We start from the raw sequence: 17,400 nt of genomic DNA, 5'->3' as shown, positions 1-17,400 counted from the left end.
TGAGAAGAATACTCTATTTTTTACAAAATTTTATTATACAGCAAAATCAACATTCGAAATCTCCATCTATTAACCAAAAACACGTGCTCGTGGGGGATCTACCTTTTGTCATTTTCCCCAAACTATTATTGCACCTGAAATTTCTTTATATGGGTGACGTCATTCACTTATATCTATGAGTTCCAGAAACCACTTAGTACCGAGTATTCACAGGTAGTTCGTGGCCACCTTGAATACTAAAAATATCATGGGGATGGAAGTCTTAGTTCGGGGGCATTAAATGTTAAAAAAAAAGTGGTATCGAAGATGTTATAATCACATAAATTTTTAAATGCTATGCAGTGTCTTTTTTTTTTTGTCAGGAAATCGCTAACTGGGGATGGAGGGCGGGGCATGTCGGAGTCGAACCGACTAAAACCTCCTGTCGCTCAACAACCCACGCCTGCACCTCGCACCAGGCAGAGCTCATGAAAAGGCAAAGGAGGGAAAGTGCAGCGTTTGGTGCGGAGCACATCTCTCCCATCACCCTCCCCCTCGGGACGCCGGACTGGTGGTCGTTGGCGCCACGACCACTAACCCTTTCGGTCGGCAGGCAATCCGAAGCCCGGCTAGATGGCGCCGGTTAGAAAGGTCTACCCTACGGAATGCCCCGCTGGGTCAGAACCAGCGTGGGTTGAGGATAGCCGGCTTTCCATCACCCGGATGCTCTTGCATAAAGCGCGTGCAGAGCAGCTTGTCGTCTTCTTAGGCCCCCTTCGCTGGTCCCCAGGCCGACATGTGTGGGAGACCCGAAACACTTAGAGGGCCAGGGCTTGGGCGAGATCCGCCTCCCTGGCCCGCGTTCGACGGCGGCGGGCCTGTGCGTCTCTCACGCGCCCCGCCGCCTCCTTCTGCGAGATGGTGCACTCGCAGAAGTCGAGATGCTCAGTGTCCTTAATATACAAAAATAAAAAAATAGGCATCATACAGCTCAATCTTTTTAGAAAGTGTTCCGTATACTTTGTGATTTCGCTCAATAATCAATTTTATAATCCTTATAAACCTTAATCCTTAAACCCAATGTCTTAGTGTTAGATTTTAAAATTAATAATCGTCATAAATTGCTTTATCGGTTCACATCTTTATCGATAATCGGGCAAAAGGTCGTAATAATGATCGAAAAGAGATCTCATGCCCAAATGACGATTTCGTGTTCGCTGAATCGAATTATTATTTGAAGAGTATAATAAAACGCTGGAATGAATACCGCGTGTATGTTTGCGAGCATCTAATGTACACCTATGTTAAGAAACAAACTGAACATATTATTATGTTTTGTTTAGGATTGAATTGAATTTAAACATTTAGGTGAGGGCTTCTAATAGTGACAAAGCTTCTATTTTTAATACAAAGTACTAATATGATTCACTTGAAAAAGAAAAGAAAAAATCAATAGACAAGAATTGTAATGCCATTCATTTCTAGTTTTGAAAGTTTTCAAAAGAAAACTCTTCAGTGTTGTATTCATTCTTGTTCAAAGCTTATTATGTATCAACTCATCAATCATTTTCCCCATTGAATACATTTCATTCAGAGGAGAAATGTACAAAATTATTAAGTAAATAACTGTTTCATCGAAGTATGTAGCATCCAGTACCAAGGAATCAAGTAAATTTTCTCTTGAAAACATTACATAAAAAAATGATTAAACAAAATGTACAACAGAGACGAATCGAGTAATCCCATCCCAATCAATTTATTAAATATCTCTGGGGACTAATGCGATCAGCTTAAAATATTAAAACAGAGATTCGATGGTGAGCGGGGTATTAAATCAATGGAAAATCTGGTTCTTTTATGCTCTAAATTAATTTAAGTAATGACTTTTATTTTTGGAGAATGCTGTAACTATTTTCATAAAACGACTACTAGTTTTGCTGTGTTATGTTTGATGTAGATTTAAAACTATGCAAACTTAGTCTCAAGCAGCTGTTGTAATTTATTTTATTGCCACCCATCTTAGCGAGCTCACGGCCCATCTGGCTTGAAGTGGTCACTGGAGCTCATAGGCGTGACCATGGCATGTTAATGCCGCCCCTCATCTTCAAATATGACCTCTAAGTTTAGTTTTTACAGTGTTATGGCTCCACCCTTCAAACCGAAACGCATTACTGCACCCGTGCGGTCTCACTAGAACCAGAACTCTCACTAGAACATCGGCAGTCGCATCGTTCGATACGAAATCACCTGCCCTCTTATCCTTTAGGCCACGGTGACTTTGATAACTGTTTAATCTTGGCAGTCCATTATAAAATTCCAAAATTATAATGAAAAAGTTATAAGGGTAGCCTGAATCCTTTTAGGTTAAATTGAAATAATTTCTAGTACCAAAAAGAACTGGTCTGTATTGTTAACATACTAATCAAACATAAATTCTGTACTTTTTATGGCGTGTGGAGCATAAATTGGAATTTTAAGTTTTATAAAGTGACACAGTATGTTGTATTTACATTCTCTATTTACTTGGTTGGTTAAACATATGAATGAATGGAGAGAAATTAGAACGTACTGAAAAAAGGGAAGCCTTTAAACTACTTCTTTCTAATTTAAATTACTTTTACGGCTTATCCTCGTATTTCGTTTCATTTTTAGCATTTTCATTGTAGCAGATGGACTTGTATTTTCTAAAAAATATAATTTGTAATATTATTACGAATGAATTTTCTTTGCACATAGAATTGGTACTTTATTCTCACGATAGAATTATCTCAGGTGTTAAATGACTACTAAAAGTGTGAATAACAGTATTAAATAGGCCTACGCTTCTTGAAAACTCAAGAAAATACTATATTTAGCTAAACACGTATCGTTACTGTCTATTTTGTAATATTACCGTTGTAACACATGAGGAGCAAGTAATTAATTTGTTTCAAAGTTTTTGTTGACTAAGTCCTGAACCGTAGCATTTTTACTGCTTAATGTCAAATCTTTTGATTCATGTTTGAGTTCCAATGTTATAGATGCTTTATAACTTTTATGTCGACAAAGAATATTATTCGTCCAAATTTGAATATGATTTTCACTTCGCAAGTCTAGTAATTATTATTTATCGAAGCTCAGGTTTCTTTATTGACGTAATCTAACGCTATTTTTAGGTCTGGCAGATTGACTTGAGCTTTAGTTATAGAAAAGGATCACAGATGTTAGATAATCGCCCACAAAATCTCTTTAGAAATTCAGAGAATTTTATTTGATCGGGTGTTTTCTGAATTACGAATTTCGGTGTTAATTACTATCTATAAATACATATTATTCGATGTTTACTACTAGAAATAATAAAAAAAACTCTATATATGTAGAATGAAAAAAACATAGAAGTACCTATGTCTTTTTGAAAATTATTTTTATTTCTTTCGTCCTTTTCTATTATCTTACCTTCAAACAACTCTCCTATTGGAGGCGGTATCTTTAGTTAATCAAAACTTTTTATGAAGCTTTAAAATCCAATTTAAAATTCAATTAATTCTTCAATGGAGCTAACCAGAGAGGAGTAAGTATGTTAGCCACGTACACTCTAAGGATTCGCTTCAAAGCACTTTCAAGGATTCTTTTTCAGTAGCAATAAAATCAAACCACTTTCCTTATTCAAATCGTAGTTAAAATATGTGAGAAGATCTACTTTTTCAGTGGAACTTACTAATCGAATTTCTAAAATTTTTTTCATAAATGATTAGACAGGGATTGAAAAATAATTAAAACTAATATATAAATTTTAATATTAATCGTGTTATATTGTGAGTTCACTGGATTAAATCAAATTTCGCCGTGTGATGTATGTATATATACGTTGCTTAAGGTGAAAGCCAGCGCGAGGAGAGTCGTGGACGATATAAATCAGCGGAAATAATACACATGATGACCTCAATTTTCTTAATAATCATATTTTGGATTGTTACACAACTTCTGAGTTATTTTTTCCGTGACCTGCTGATATATTGACAGAATAAAAGAAATATGTAACAAAAATATCTATCAGGCCTTTAACAACGTCGCTTCCTTCGATATGATTCAGCAAATAAATCATAAGGTCGGTATCCTTATATTGTATAATATATCTTAGCAATGCATATATTTTACTTGATTGATGAGACGACAAAATTTTTCGACTACTATAAGGATATATGACTGCAAAAGTCGTTTTTTTTTATAAAATGTTTTAGTAGTCGATATTTAAGACTTTATGAAGATTCTAGAGGTTGTGCAGTATTGATATGTCGGAGTATTGGAGTGTTTGTATAAAAATAACTATATCAGTGTGCGAACCGGAGTCACGACGGAGTTACGGGAACTATCTTTCTGCAGCGTAGGGTGAGTGAGGAAAGAGATGTTCTTTCTCAGAAATTGTTTACCGCTGGACTACAGGATGTTTTCAAGATTCTAGACCGAAAAAAGTATTGAAGTATTATTGAAATTAGCATTGGGGAGATTCGTAGAGCCGTGACCACTGACATTTTCCAAAGGATTTCGAGATTGAAGTGGCACTGGGCATACCACATTGCTCGTTCTTGAGTGGCGACATCATACCGAAAACCGTAGGTCTCCCACAGGGTGGACCGACCTGCACTGGACATCTGTGAGCTGATAGATACATACAAACTACATTCTGCGAAATCCCTAAGAGTTATTATTACTGTTATCCAAACAGCTGTAGGCTTAGGAAGATATTTGCAATAGTAAAAAAGGGATGGATTTCTTACAGAAGAGAAACACGAATTGAAAAATAAATTGTAATTGTAATTGTAATTGTAAATATGTATTGTAAAAACTGAGACCTTAGAACTCGAATCTCAAAGTGGAATTTACGTTGTAAATGTCTATGGGCTCCGGTAACCACTTAACACCAAATAGGCCCTGAGCTCATCCACCTATCCAAGCAATAAATAAAAAAAAGCTGGAAAACTCACAGGAATAGAGAATCATTCGTGACACGAAAAGGTAAACCTCTAGTGTAGTCACGTAACTGTGACGTGGGTCAATCCTGGAGCAAGTTCACTCATTACATATAGGTCGATACTCTCCATCGATCTCTTCTTCGCTACCGGCATTCCCATGAAATTACAAAGCTTAGATACCGCTTACGAAAAACTTATAGAATAAAGAAACAACATTGCGTTTCGTGTGAATAGTTGTGTAGGCCAAGATGATTTCTACAAACATTGTAGCTACATACAATCTACCGCGAACACATTTTTTTAATTTTAATATTGGTCTCACAAGACCTTTATAATGTGGATTTTCACCACAAAGAAGGAAGTCAGAGCTTATTGTTATTTAAACATTAACCATAAAATTTATCGAACATTATTAAATCAGTAAATACATCAAGAGTAATTACACGTTGCGTTTTAAATGATAAAGATTTTCGGAGTAACTGAGACTTCGATTGCATTTTTAAGAGAAAAAATAATTCGGCTTAAAATACTCTGCTTACATATAACTTGGTAAGAAGTTTTGCATTGTATTCAATACCAAGTGGTCACAATATAGGTCACTGTGTTGCTCTCGAAACTCAGTTAGCACCAAGATGATCGTGATGTTGCATGCAAACTTAGAAAAACATGAAAAATACTTTATCGCTAATAACATAAAATTCAAAGTCGGATATTACTCTTAGTCACCTGGGATTTTGTTTGTTACAGTATACTAGACGCCAACGCGCCACAGTTAGTTAGCCAGGGCACTACCCACACGTTATACGTAAACTATTTTCAATTAATTTTAATTAAAACCATACATACAATCGTTTTACTAAGAAATTAATTTCTGTTATCTAGGTGTTTGAACCTGAAGTTATAGTTTAGCCTGAGACTAAACGTTAACATGTGACATTTTAAAGCTGTAAAATAATCTTTGTTGGCTTTGAACTTTGACGTTTACCGATGCGCCGAACTAAAATTACTTATAAATTACTAGCTTTCTTTTCGCAGCTTTGCCTGAGGGGCTACACATTGTGTTGCATGGATGCAGACTCGTGCTCAGTAGTGGAATGAAAGGTAGCTTATATTATCCTCGAATTCATACTATTTCAAAAACCTTTTCATCTTAATCAGTTCAGCCGTTTGGGTTTCAAAAGGTAACTTACAGCCAGAAGGATATTTATAATTATTAATTTTAGTTGGTATGTGACTTCTAGCGTGACAATATAAAAGTTAATTACATAAAACAAACCACATATTCTGCTACAAATTAAGCTCTATCTAATAACTACGCTCTCTTCTATGGAAACTACATAAAATAACCATGGTTTTGTAGATGAACTAGAATTAACATATAGACAAATCAATGGTTTATGTTCTATTGATGATGTGTGAAATGAGTTAATCGAATAATTAGATTAATTTTAACAAAAAAAAGACAACAATGCTTGATATCTATATACATTTTATGTTAGTTTATTATTAGTTCCTTTATCTATTGTCTATTGACAAAAATTTCAATATATCAAACGAAAATTTTAAAATCTTCACTCACAAAAAAGCGTGGTATTTATGTGTGTCGCACAAGAATAATTGTCACAGTTCAATCCGCTGGGAGGTTGTTGTATTATGTCACAACAGAAACATCATAACTAATGTACAGAGACACGTGTCGTATTGTGCACGGCTCGATGAAATGAATGCTTTTGGAGGGTCTAAAAATAATAGGGGTTACCATCTATTTTTACCTTACCACCTTTATATTGGATATAATGGATTTTTTTTCTGGTCGTACGTATCCTTTATATCTAATTGCAAGATTTATCTAATAAAGCGAGATTGGCTACTCAGCTCATGGTTCATTTAACTAAATCGAAAAGAAAATGTGCTCTAGCATTTTAGCCGGAGTATAATTTTGCTACCGACTTTTAAACAGAATAGATAAAAACATTTTCGTGAAAGACAAGATTCAGAAATATTTAAAAATTAATGTATCAGTAGTTAAAAGTAAATTAAAAGTATGCTCATCCTTCATCGTAAATCCGGTCCCAACTCAGTACAATGCTGATTGCAAAACCTTGTCTCGTTTTAGTTATATCGGGGTAACGCTACGAACATATTCGCCGCAATTCCAAGAAGTTTTCCCGAAAACATATTAGGATCGATGTTTCGTGCAGTGATCAGTACTACAGTCATTTGAAGGATGCAACCAAGTTGACTTCTAAAACGTTGAGTCTTCAAACAGAAAAGTCGTACTTTACGCCTGGAGAAAGACTTATGCTTTAGAAAGTACACGTTCGGCCTCGCGTATAAAGCATTGCGCTCAATTCCGGACTGAGACATCAAATATCAGCACTTCCATTTGACTCCATACATAAAACGGCCGTTTGGATTGTCGACAATCCTATTTTTATAGAACGGAATTTGGTTCTACGGAGGGACTTCGATTCTCTGTATTTTGTACCGAACTTTCCATGATCAAATTTTTATCATCGCACTGTACGTCATTTGAGTAAATTTCATTCATACTACAGCTGGAATCAATATATTCATCCACATTGCGTTTCGTAAGATATTTTTGATACTTTTTGTACAGCTTTGGTCCCGCTTATCTTCTTAAAACCAGGTTTGCAACAGTAAGTACTCAGCGATGGGTTTTGTTCTGACGTTTGGTGTTCATGATCTTCATGTGTGACGGTGCCAACCCACCATTAAAAGACCCGTGTGCTTAAAATGGTAGTAGAACGCATATCTCATTTACGTTGACAAATATTTAAACATTTTCAATGGCGAAAATTTACGTAATTGTAAAGTATCAAATCTATGAGGGTGACGAGATCTTTATTTTTGCAGATAGAAACGTCTCTATATTAGGTGCTGGGAATACGATAGTTACGAAAATCGTGTTTTAAGGTATTTGAAAATTGGTTTAATATAAAATTATTTTTGTGTTGTATATTTTTAATTGACCAGAAAAAAAATAACAGAAATAGCCGGCCAATCGATGGCCGGACGAGCAGCGAAGGGCTATGAATAACGAAAACGTGTTGTCTACAATTTCGATATGTCATTACGTATGGCCTATTTTCCTTTTTTAAATATTGCTAGCCAAAACTGAATCAGATGATGAATATTATAATAATTATTTGATAATTTATTAAATAAAATGTTAAAAACATGTCATTTCAATGAAAGCACCGTCGAAACGTTTTTCTGAAGTTATTTATTGTAACCAACTTAGAACTTCGAACAAGAACTAAGACCTGACTTAAACTTGCTTCTACGATCAAAGAAAATACTATAAAAGCGCAATAGAAAAACAGTTGAAATGAAATTTCTTCAGTAAACTGGAATTGTTGAAGTTTTTTCATTTAAAATCTTTACTGTTGAAACGGTATTATTATGGCAAGGGATTTGTATTTGACTATAAGGGGTTTTAATTGTTAATCAAAACTCTTACGCGGCTAAGTAGTATAATGTTAAGTGAGATAAGACAAGAGCTCTTTGAAGACTGCATGGTGTTTTTGCATGTTTATTGTCCTACAAAAGCCTTTCACGAGGCCAATGATCGGAAACGCTGAAAATACATTAAAAAAATCCTGTTGAAACATGATGGTCACGACCTTTAACAGTGAGAAAACGACACGAGGATGAGAAAACAAAAAAGGTGAATAATTCATATTCCTAACTCAAAATTATTTTATCTTATTTAAAATGTTTAAATGTGTAATCTAAATTATCAATTTGTTCACATTTTTTCGTGAGGAGTGGTAGATATATATTCGTATGTTATAACTGAATTAAAATAAATTCGTTCCTTGAACAAAACTATCGCCCAGAATACTTCTTAAATTATTTGGAGGTAAATGTAGTAATCTATCTCGTTTTCTAGTTACCACAAATATGAATTATGATATTATTAAAGCCTTTATAAATAAAATTTAGGAAAATAAGTTTTATGTAAGTACGCTATTTATGTGTTATTTCTGTTCAGCATAATATCATGATTCGCTGGTGAAGAGCTCAGACGAACTGCTAGTAACACAGAGAATTAGAAGAATAAGGAAACTTATCAATTTTTCTAAATACGTTGTTATTATTGCCCGTGTAGGTAGACGAGCATACGACCCACCTAATGGTGAGTGGTTACCGTCGCCCATGGACTTCAGCAATGCCAGGGGTAGAGCCAAGCCGCAGCCTACCGAAAACTAAAAGATACTGAAGTTAAAACATTAAAATTTACATATTATACTAAAACAGATTTTTTTTGTGTAATTTAATTTACTGTTCCACGAGCCCACCTGATCTTAGGTAGTTAAAGAATCTTGTATGCATCTTAATATTTTTTGGATGTCTTTCATAAATTTCTCTCTTAAGTATTGTAAAAGTTTCCTGTATAACCGTAAAATGTTCAGTTTTTGGTATCGAGCTTATAACTAACTTAAAACATAACATGACTTACGAATTTTTAATAATAATCAAAAATATATGTAAATTTGTGATTTAAAGAAGTTACTTACGGTCACTGAGGTGAATGATTTTTTTTTCAGAAACACATTAATCGCAAGGGCAGAGTTTGTTGTGCCGGCGCGAAGGTGGTGCGCTAGGGGCGAGCCGTACGCGGGGGGTAGCAAGAGCCAGTGACGCTGGAACGTGCGACCGGTGCGGCGTCTGGTAGCTACTGGATTACTGGATGGAGGCGGCTCGACGCCGACCGCTCGCGCACTCTGCCCGCCCACAGCCAGCAGTGCTTGCCGTCATGCTACTTACCCCACAATCTTTACATCACACAATATCGCATCTAATTCATTCTCCGATAGAGTAAATTTTGTTACAATTTCCACGTAGAAGCTACAGCAACTGTTTATGTTTAGCTTGGATCCGTATTTCATGTTTTGTAATGAAAAAAAAAGACAATGATTTTATTTATTGACTGTTAAATTGTTACGATAAAATTGTCAGTTTTCACGCGACCTAACGTTTTCGCGGAAAATGAGCCGTCCGTATGACGCACACGGAACCGAACGCGGCACAAGTCGATTTTTGTACGGCAAAAGTATCAAAATTTTAATGATTTGTTCACTAATATTTTACACAGTTCTTTTAGGTATAACACTAAACAAATTTAAACCAGAACGTAAAAGGAAATACTAAATGTATGCCAATAAATAAGAAATCATTGAAATTTGAAACCGTAACAGAATTCAAGTAAAAATATTTTATTTTTAATCCAACTTTAGTGGTAATACCGTAAAATTCCTCGCGCAGTGAACGAGGCTTTGTGATGCTTAAGCTAGGCTAAGCAGCATTTTTTAATGAAGGTGCCTTTTAGAGATAGAGTACATTTCAAGCCTGATACAATTATCCTGTCAGTTTCTGCCGTTAGCTAGTGATGTTTCAAGGTTAAGGCGACCATCGCACTATGCAGTTGGGATTTCTAAATCTTAATCTACTTGTCTAACGGCATCCACACATTGGATCCCATGTGAGCTCTGGAACCACTCATTAAGAAGAACATCAAGTGGGCCGTGTACTAATCAACCTTAATTTGCAAAATTAATATAAATGTTAGTTTGTATCTTTATTTAACGAGGTCGTCTAATGAGAGGGCCTAGGCAGGATTTTTAATGCTTTTTGGGGATTTTTTTGTAGCAACTATCGAAATAAAATATTTTTTGTAATGTTCATATCATTTTCATCAACATTTAACTATTTTTTTTAAGTAATTATATAGTATATACGAATATATACTACTGGTAGTAAGACCTCTTGTGAGTCCGCACGGGTAGATACCACCACCCCGCCTATTTCTGCGGTGAAGCAGTAATGCGTTTCGGTTTGGAGGGTGGGGTAGCATATTAGACGACCCCCTTAAGTAGGTCAGTGAATAACATTTTTTCCTTATTTTTTTCCAGCCCACCGTCGCCCCCGACTAGGCTAAGCCCCGCCCCCAAGGTTCGCCACAACAACAGGTCTTGCGCAGCCAGCTTTTAGTGTATTTCTGCGACCTTTAGTAGGTGGTCGATCTACCTCGTGGGAGACCTACCCACGCTGCGCTTTACGGTGCGCAGTCTTGAGTCGAGAACTTTTCGAACTTTTCGGCGGCCATCTGCTCTACGAGAAATGTGCCGTGCCCATTGGCACTTCAATCTTGATTTGACAAAAAAATTCTTTCTACACTTTTAAAATTAATCAATCTGATCTAGAATGGCTAGAATGATCACTCCGTGCTTTGGTGCTACTGTTAAATAGTTAAATGTTGAGAAGAGGGTACCTTAAATTTTGTTTATGTAGTATAAGTTAACAATTAATATGAAGCCTTCAAATTGTGTACTTTGAATAGGTCACCAGCCCACGTGATTCGTTTGCGAATGGGAGTTACTGGAGTCGACTTTATATCTTTGCAAAACAAAATAATTCCAAACTTTATGCCAGTGATTCACTACAGGTGGATAATGTGGGAATTCTGATGAATATGAAAAGTGCACTGGAAAATATATAGCTTTTGATTAACTGAATTTTAAATTATACATATATATTTCACAGTGTAAATATACTTTATTTAACATAAATATAAAATTAATACAGATGCATAAGACCAAACAAAAAAAGTACATCGGGCGGTCTTATTGCTAAGAGCGATCTATTTCTGACCAACCATTAGGCGAATTAATCGTCGTGTACTTAACGATTGAAAACAAAAAAAAATATTATTGTGATTGAAACATTTTATGCACGTGGAAAACTGTCTTCACTACTATATTTTTAAAGATTGTAAAATATTTGAAGTTTTGAAAATAATAAAATGAAAATGGTAGACGTAAAATTTAATCATAAAAGTGCTTTCAATTATGTTTACTTATTTTATTTATTTTAGTCAGGATTTTTATCAAGTTTCACTGTTTGATTTGATAGATTGATTTAATTTAAGCTATAATATGATATTCATATTTTCGATGCTATGTTACTTTTTTTTTTCATTCTTTATTAGAGCCATACATATTAGGTTAAGTCGGCTATGCTATGTTACTTTTTACATGAAAATGATTGACCACTTTGTAATCAAATTAGTTTTGGGGAATCAAGACTTACTGCTACGCCGCTTACATATTGGAAATAGCTAAGTAGTGATTTTCCCGTGAGGAATTGAATTTCTGGAAACCTCTGTGTAATAGATATTTACGACACAGTGTCCCCTTTTTTTTTTAAATGCGCCACCCACCTTGATAATAAGTTCTAAGGTCTCAAGTATAGTTACGACGGCTGCCCCACCCTTCAAACCGAAACGCATTACTGCTTCACGGCAGAAATAGGCAGGATGGTGGTACCTACCTGCACGGACTCACAGACTCACAAGAGGTCCTACCACCTGTATATCCCTCCACTGTTTTTCATAGGATTTGGTGATTTTCGCAGATAGCAATAAATAATTTAAGTCGTCATTTATATTATAATATATAAATAAATTTAAGATTTATATTTATTATTCGATAGTCTGGTTGAGAAAATGTAGTAGTTAGTAGTTGATATCATTCTATAATGCTGGTTTGGGGTCAGTATCTTCATAAAAGATATAAGCACAGCATAGATAAGAACATCGCGGTCGCAGCACGCTCGCTCAGCTCCCGTAGGAGCAGCTGAGTGCTGGATGGAGGGTGGCCAGTACACGACATAGATTCGATGGTGAGGCGGCCCTAAATGACGTGTTTCTGAATCTCTGGATTCCCGGATATGAAATCCCGTCATACCATCTAGATTGGTACGCGCGACGCCAGATTTTCAGGTAGGCGCACTATGCAGTACCATAGGTTTCGTCTAACTGTTGTAGTGGGATTCGATGGGGCTTAGTCGATAGTTGTCCTGTGGGGCCAGTCTTGCGTGGTTCGCGCTGCACGCCACTTCATGCGTCTTTTTCAAGACGTAATGTTCGGGGAGGAGGACAACCCTGTTTCCCTCCTCTGGAGTCGCCAGAGTCCGATATATACCAGTCTGTTACCCCGTTCAACCGGTATCCGTAAATGAATTCCCCAGCGTTAAAAAAAAGAGATCTGAGAATATGTTTCTAGCATATGACTAAATCATATCTTGCAGCTGCGGAATCTACCAAATATGTACGTTTGGTTTATTTTTTGTGGACGAGTTCATGATACCCTTAAATTAAGTCTATAGATATCAGATTGTAAATTTACGCGCTCACCTTGAGACATATCGTAATTTTGTTTCTGTATAACGGCTTTTTGAACTCTTCGAATCAGAACGCATAACTGATTCTGTATGAAAATAGTAGCACAGACCTTGGTCACGATGCTCGCCGAATCCGTCGCTTGCAACGAAGGGCTCGGCGAGTAAATTAACCCACAGACAAAGCCGATTGAGTTTCTCGCCGGGTCTTATCAGTGGGTCTCGTCTCCGATCCGGTAGTAGATTCTGCGAATCACTACTCTTGCTACGGTCATTGTTAGCAACACCTCCGGCTAGAGCTCCGAGAGCTCACCTACACGCTAGGGTTAGGCTGATATAGACTCGTAAGGCTATCAGTATAGGTAGGGAAAAAAAGCACCGACCCATAAGGACTTACAATACGTTCCATCACAAATAAGAAGTTAAGAACTATTTAAGCTACCTCTAAAATTTTAAATTGAAAACAATACATGGTGTTAATAATAACGCTCACTTCAAGTACAGTGGACAAAGACTTTTAATCGGAATTTAATTTTATTTTCTTTTGACTATCCTTTTATAAATTTTAGATACTAAGAACATGGAATTTTGTTGTTATGTACGTAAACGACTAGATTTATAGTTACGTTTTCTACAGTAGTTGCACAATATTCGTCTTAGCAAGAGCACACGCTTCAACAGGCGTTTGGCGATTGTTGATAGTAAATTGGAGTAAAACGGTCAGTGGCCTTGTGGCGGTGTGTGCGGTGCACGTTATTTGTACCAGATAGCCCCCTCCCAATGATTGTGCCTTGCTGCTTACACGAGACGGACCTTTCTCTCTTTGCAGACAGTGACACAGTGACCGTGTCCGCGGCGGAGGGCTTATGCCATGTGCCGACATAGGGTAATCGTGCTGATAGCTGTTCACTTTATGGTCATGGCACAAGGTGCCACCCTGAATACAGTGCGCCGTTCAGAACCTGAGCTAAGCTTCGTGGAGAGCATTTACGTCAGATTATCCGGTGCATGTGAGTGGTTATTTTTATTATTAGTCTATGTCAATGAGGTTTATGTGCAATGTTTACTATAGTGTTTTGTAATTTGCAGGTAGAGCAATCATGGATTTAAGCCATAGCGTTTCGCTAACACAAGTAGACATGATAAGGACGTTAAAAATAATCCAATTAGATGGAAGCACAATGAGAACTTTTCCTATTGATGAAGCATTTGTCAATTTAACAAAACCGGCCATGTTCGATATCACGAAACAAGTTAAAATTATTATTCATGGTTACAAAGACAGTTCACAATCGGCTGTTCCCTTGGAACTTGCAAAATCGTACAATTTGAAAGGGATGTTTAATGTATTTTTGGTCGATGCAGAAGACATGATGAATAAACGATACATTACTTGCGTTCACAATGCTCGTCTTATAGGTAAAAGATTAGCTAATTTATTGGCTAATTTAGAGAATTTTGGGGCGAACGCTGATGATTTCCATCTTTTGGGAATTAGTCTAGGTGCACACATAGCTGGTTGGGCGGGTAAATATTTCAGACTGTATAAACGGCGCTCTATAGGACGTATAACTGGACTAGATCCTGCAGGGCCATGTTTTTCACATGCTTATAGTGATCAAAGATTAGATAAAAGTGATGCTCTTTATGTTGATGTTGTGCATTCCAATAGATTAGTTCAAGGAATCATTGAAGCTCTTGGACACGCAGACTTTTATATTAACGGTGGTGGACCTAATCAACCCGGTTGTATGATGCCATCATGCAGTCATTTACGTGCAGCCCAAGTCTATACAGAGAGTGTTACCAAACCTAAATCTTTTGTGGGTATCAGATGTCAAAGTTGGAAGCATTTTGAAGCAAATTCCTGTGAAAAAGACATGTATGCTGTCCTAGGATATGGTTCTTCAACAACATCGAGAGGGTTGTACTACCTAAGGACTTCTGGAAGTCCTCCATTCGGTCTCGGAATGGAAGGAACCAAAATTGTAGGTCCTACATTTGAAAGTTGGTTACGGACTTTGAATATAGCATAAAGTTGGATGAATCTTTTTATTTTAAAATTTTTATTATATAATGCCATATTTGATTAATTGTTAAGTGTAATTAATTGTTATCTAGAAAATACACTAGTTTTGTTAAAATGTAATGTATACTTTGAGGAATACAATTACTGATAATGAAAATGGGTTATTTAAAAAAAATGTTAGGTATATGTATGTACATATGCCTTCTACCAGTATATACTTATGTTAATCTTAGCTCTTAATAATCTAATATTTATCTATTGTTAATTAACGTTACATTGTGTAAATCGCTAATTTATTAATTGTCTTTACTTGTAAACTAGCTGCTGCGATCAAGACGTTTGTAAAGTTTACATAACTGTTTTGTAAGATTGTATTGTATTGTAAGCTGTGACGAATTCTAAGCATTATCGACATCACGGTGTATTTAATGTTACTGTTAAAAATTTCGTTCGTCTTAGATTACCAAATTAATCAAAATGTTTGAGTTAATGAAATGAATTTTTTAATTTTTTATTTAGAAATTACTCGATATTGCGAATAGTTAAATTTCATATTCTCGGCAATAATTTAGAAATCTCTATTTGACAAAATAAACGGAACATTCTAATTTTAGTTAGATTTAATACATTTTTTTTTATGTATTTTCTCTAGATGGCTAAATGATATCATTGATGAATCCGGCATTCAGTATTTTGCGAAGTTCACGGACGTTACAATATGACCGTAGCCATCTCAAGAGATGAGGTCGATGTCTCGATAATATTATACTATGTCTATCCCACATTTATTTTATTTTTACTGAGACGGGTAAAGAAGCGTGTTACATGCGTATTTGGTAAAAAAATATGCTCGATTGCTAGTAGTACTACAGCTACGACCAGGCACTTAACATTTTGTATATTTTGTATATTTATTTAATTTCAGGATCTTATTAGTTTATCGTGGAAGTCATTCGTAAACATGTAATAAGTTCGTATTTTATTATAAAAAATCCTGCGAAATTCGAATATCGACATAGTTAAATCGCTCGATACGAATGGATCGGGCGTCTTATCCTTTAGTCCATGAGGGCTTCAATATAATCAATACGAAATTCAAAAAGTAGATTATAGTCTTTCAGGATCGAATCGAAGATACTATTAACATTTATACAAATCGTTTAATACAGATATTGTCAATAAATATTCAAAGGTGTCAAATCACTTGTCTACTAATTTTTACTACTGAGATTACTAAGATCATAATGGCGACGAAACGGAAATTTAAGTTTAACGTCGACGGAACATCAATGTTTAAGTCATTTTGATGTTTTACAGAAATGAGAGTTCTCAAGTATTTGCACATTTTTTTATTATAATACATTTTTATCTTACTCAATTTTGTAGTACGTAATATAAGCTTTGTATAACTGAAATATTTCGGACAGTAATTGTTGATAATAATAATAACTGGGAACAAGTCAGGCACGGTTATCCGAACCCAATTTAGGATTCTCTGTGTTAAGGGTATCAGAGAGTAATAAATATCCTCATATGTGTTTAATATGTGTCATACTCATACTATAGTCATATGTGTTATATAGGTAATAATGTATAGGTAATAAGCACCTGGACCAAGAGCAAATAGACCTATTAATCACACGAATCTTTGCCCGATGTGGGAATCGAACCTACGACCCTCGGCGCAATAGTTATGGTCGCAAACTACTTCACGGCGAAGTCAGTCATAATTGATGAAAACGATATTTAATTGCAAGATTTTTATCTATGTGTTTATTTCATAAGATGTCGTCATAGGCTACCGATACGATTTGGATGTGAACGAATCTTTTTGGATTATTGTTCGGGATAGATGAGTAAACGAGTTCGCGACTCATGTGGTGTTGAATGTGGTACATCAGAATGCGAATGCCGCTGCCCACCCTGAGATATGTGGTCGATGTCTCAATTTTACTTAGCCTTAATTTAAACGGGCATCTCATCCTTTGAACGGCGAATGGCTTCGATGCGGAGATAGGCAGGATACTGGTACAGGATATACAGGATACTAACTCGGCGCACGTATAACACGTTACACCTACCAGTAACTACGAATGATTATTAATTTTGCGGGCTCGATTTTTATTTTATTTATATACCGTGTTCATCGAAGAAGTCGCTCGCAAACCCGTGAAAAGTGCCTATCCCGTTATTTCCTATTTTGTGTTAAGCTTATGATAAGGTTTAAAAAATCTA

At 35.9% G+C, this 17,400-nt stretch overlaps 2 protein-coding genes across 2 annotated transcripts in view; one reads left to right on the top strand and one right to left on the bottom strand.

Annotated features, from left to right (window-relative positions):
* Positions 1-9,912, bottom strand: part of jeb (low-density lipoprotein receptor domain-containing jelly belly protein) — a 101,826-nt gene extending 91,914 nt beyond the window's left edge. The window contains exon 1 of the mRNA XM_028182220.2: positions 9,476-9,912. The gene's annotated coding sequence lies outside the window, so the exon portion shown is untranslated. The remainder of the gene's footprint in view (positions 1-9,475) is intronic.
* A 3,985-nt stretch (positions 9,913-13,897) lies between these two features.
* LOC114248840 (phospholipase A1) lies at positions 13,898-15,831 on the top strand. The gene is made up of 2 exons (XM_089737449.1): positions 13,898-14,146; positions 14,226-15,831. The coding sequence occupies exons 1-2, from the start codon at positions 14,008-14,010 to the stop codon at positions 15,170-15,172; spliced, it is 1,086 nt and encodes a 361-aa protein (XP_089593575.1). The 5' UTR covers positions 13,898-14,007; the 3' UTR covers positions 15,173-15,831.
* Positions 15,832-17,400: the final 1,569 nt, after the last annotated feature.

This window comes from Bombyx mandarina, chromosome 23 (assembly GCF_030267445.1).
Source record: "Bombyx mandarina strain Sakado chromosome 23, ASM3026744v2".
NCBI classification, from domain to species: Eukaryota; Metazoa; Arthropoda; class Insecta; order Lepidoptera; family Bombycidae; genus Bombyx; species Bombyx mandarina.
The sequence above is the reverse complement of the archived record's forward strand: the minus strand, read 5'-3'. Positions and strand labels throughout refer to the sequence as shown.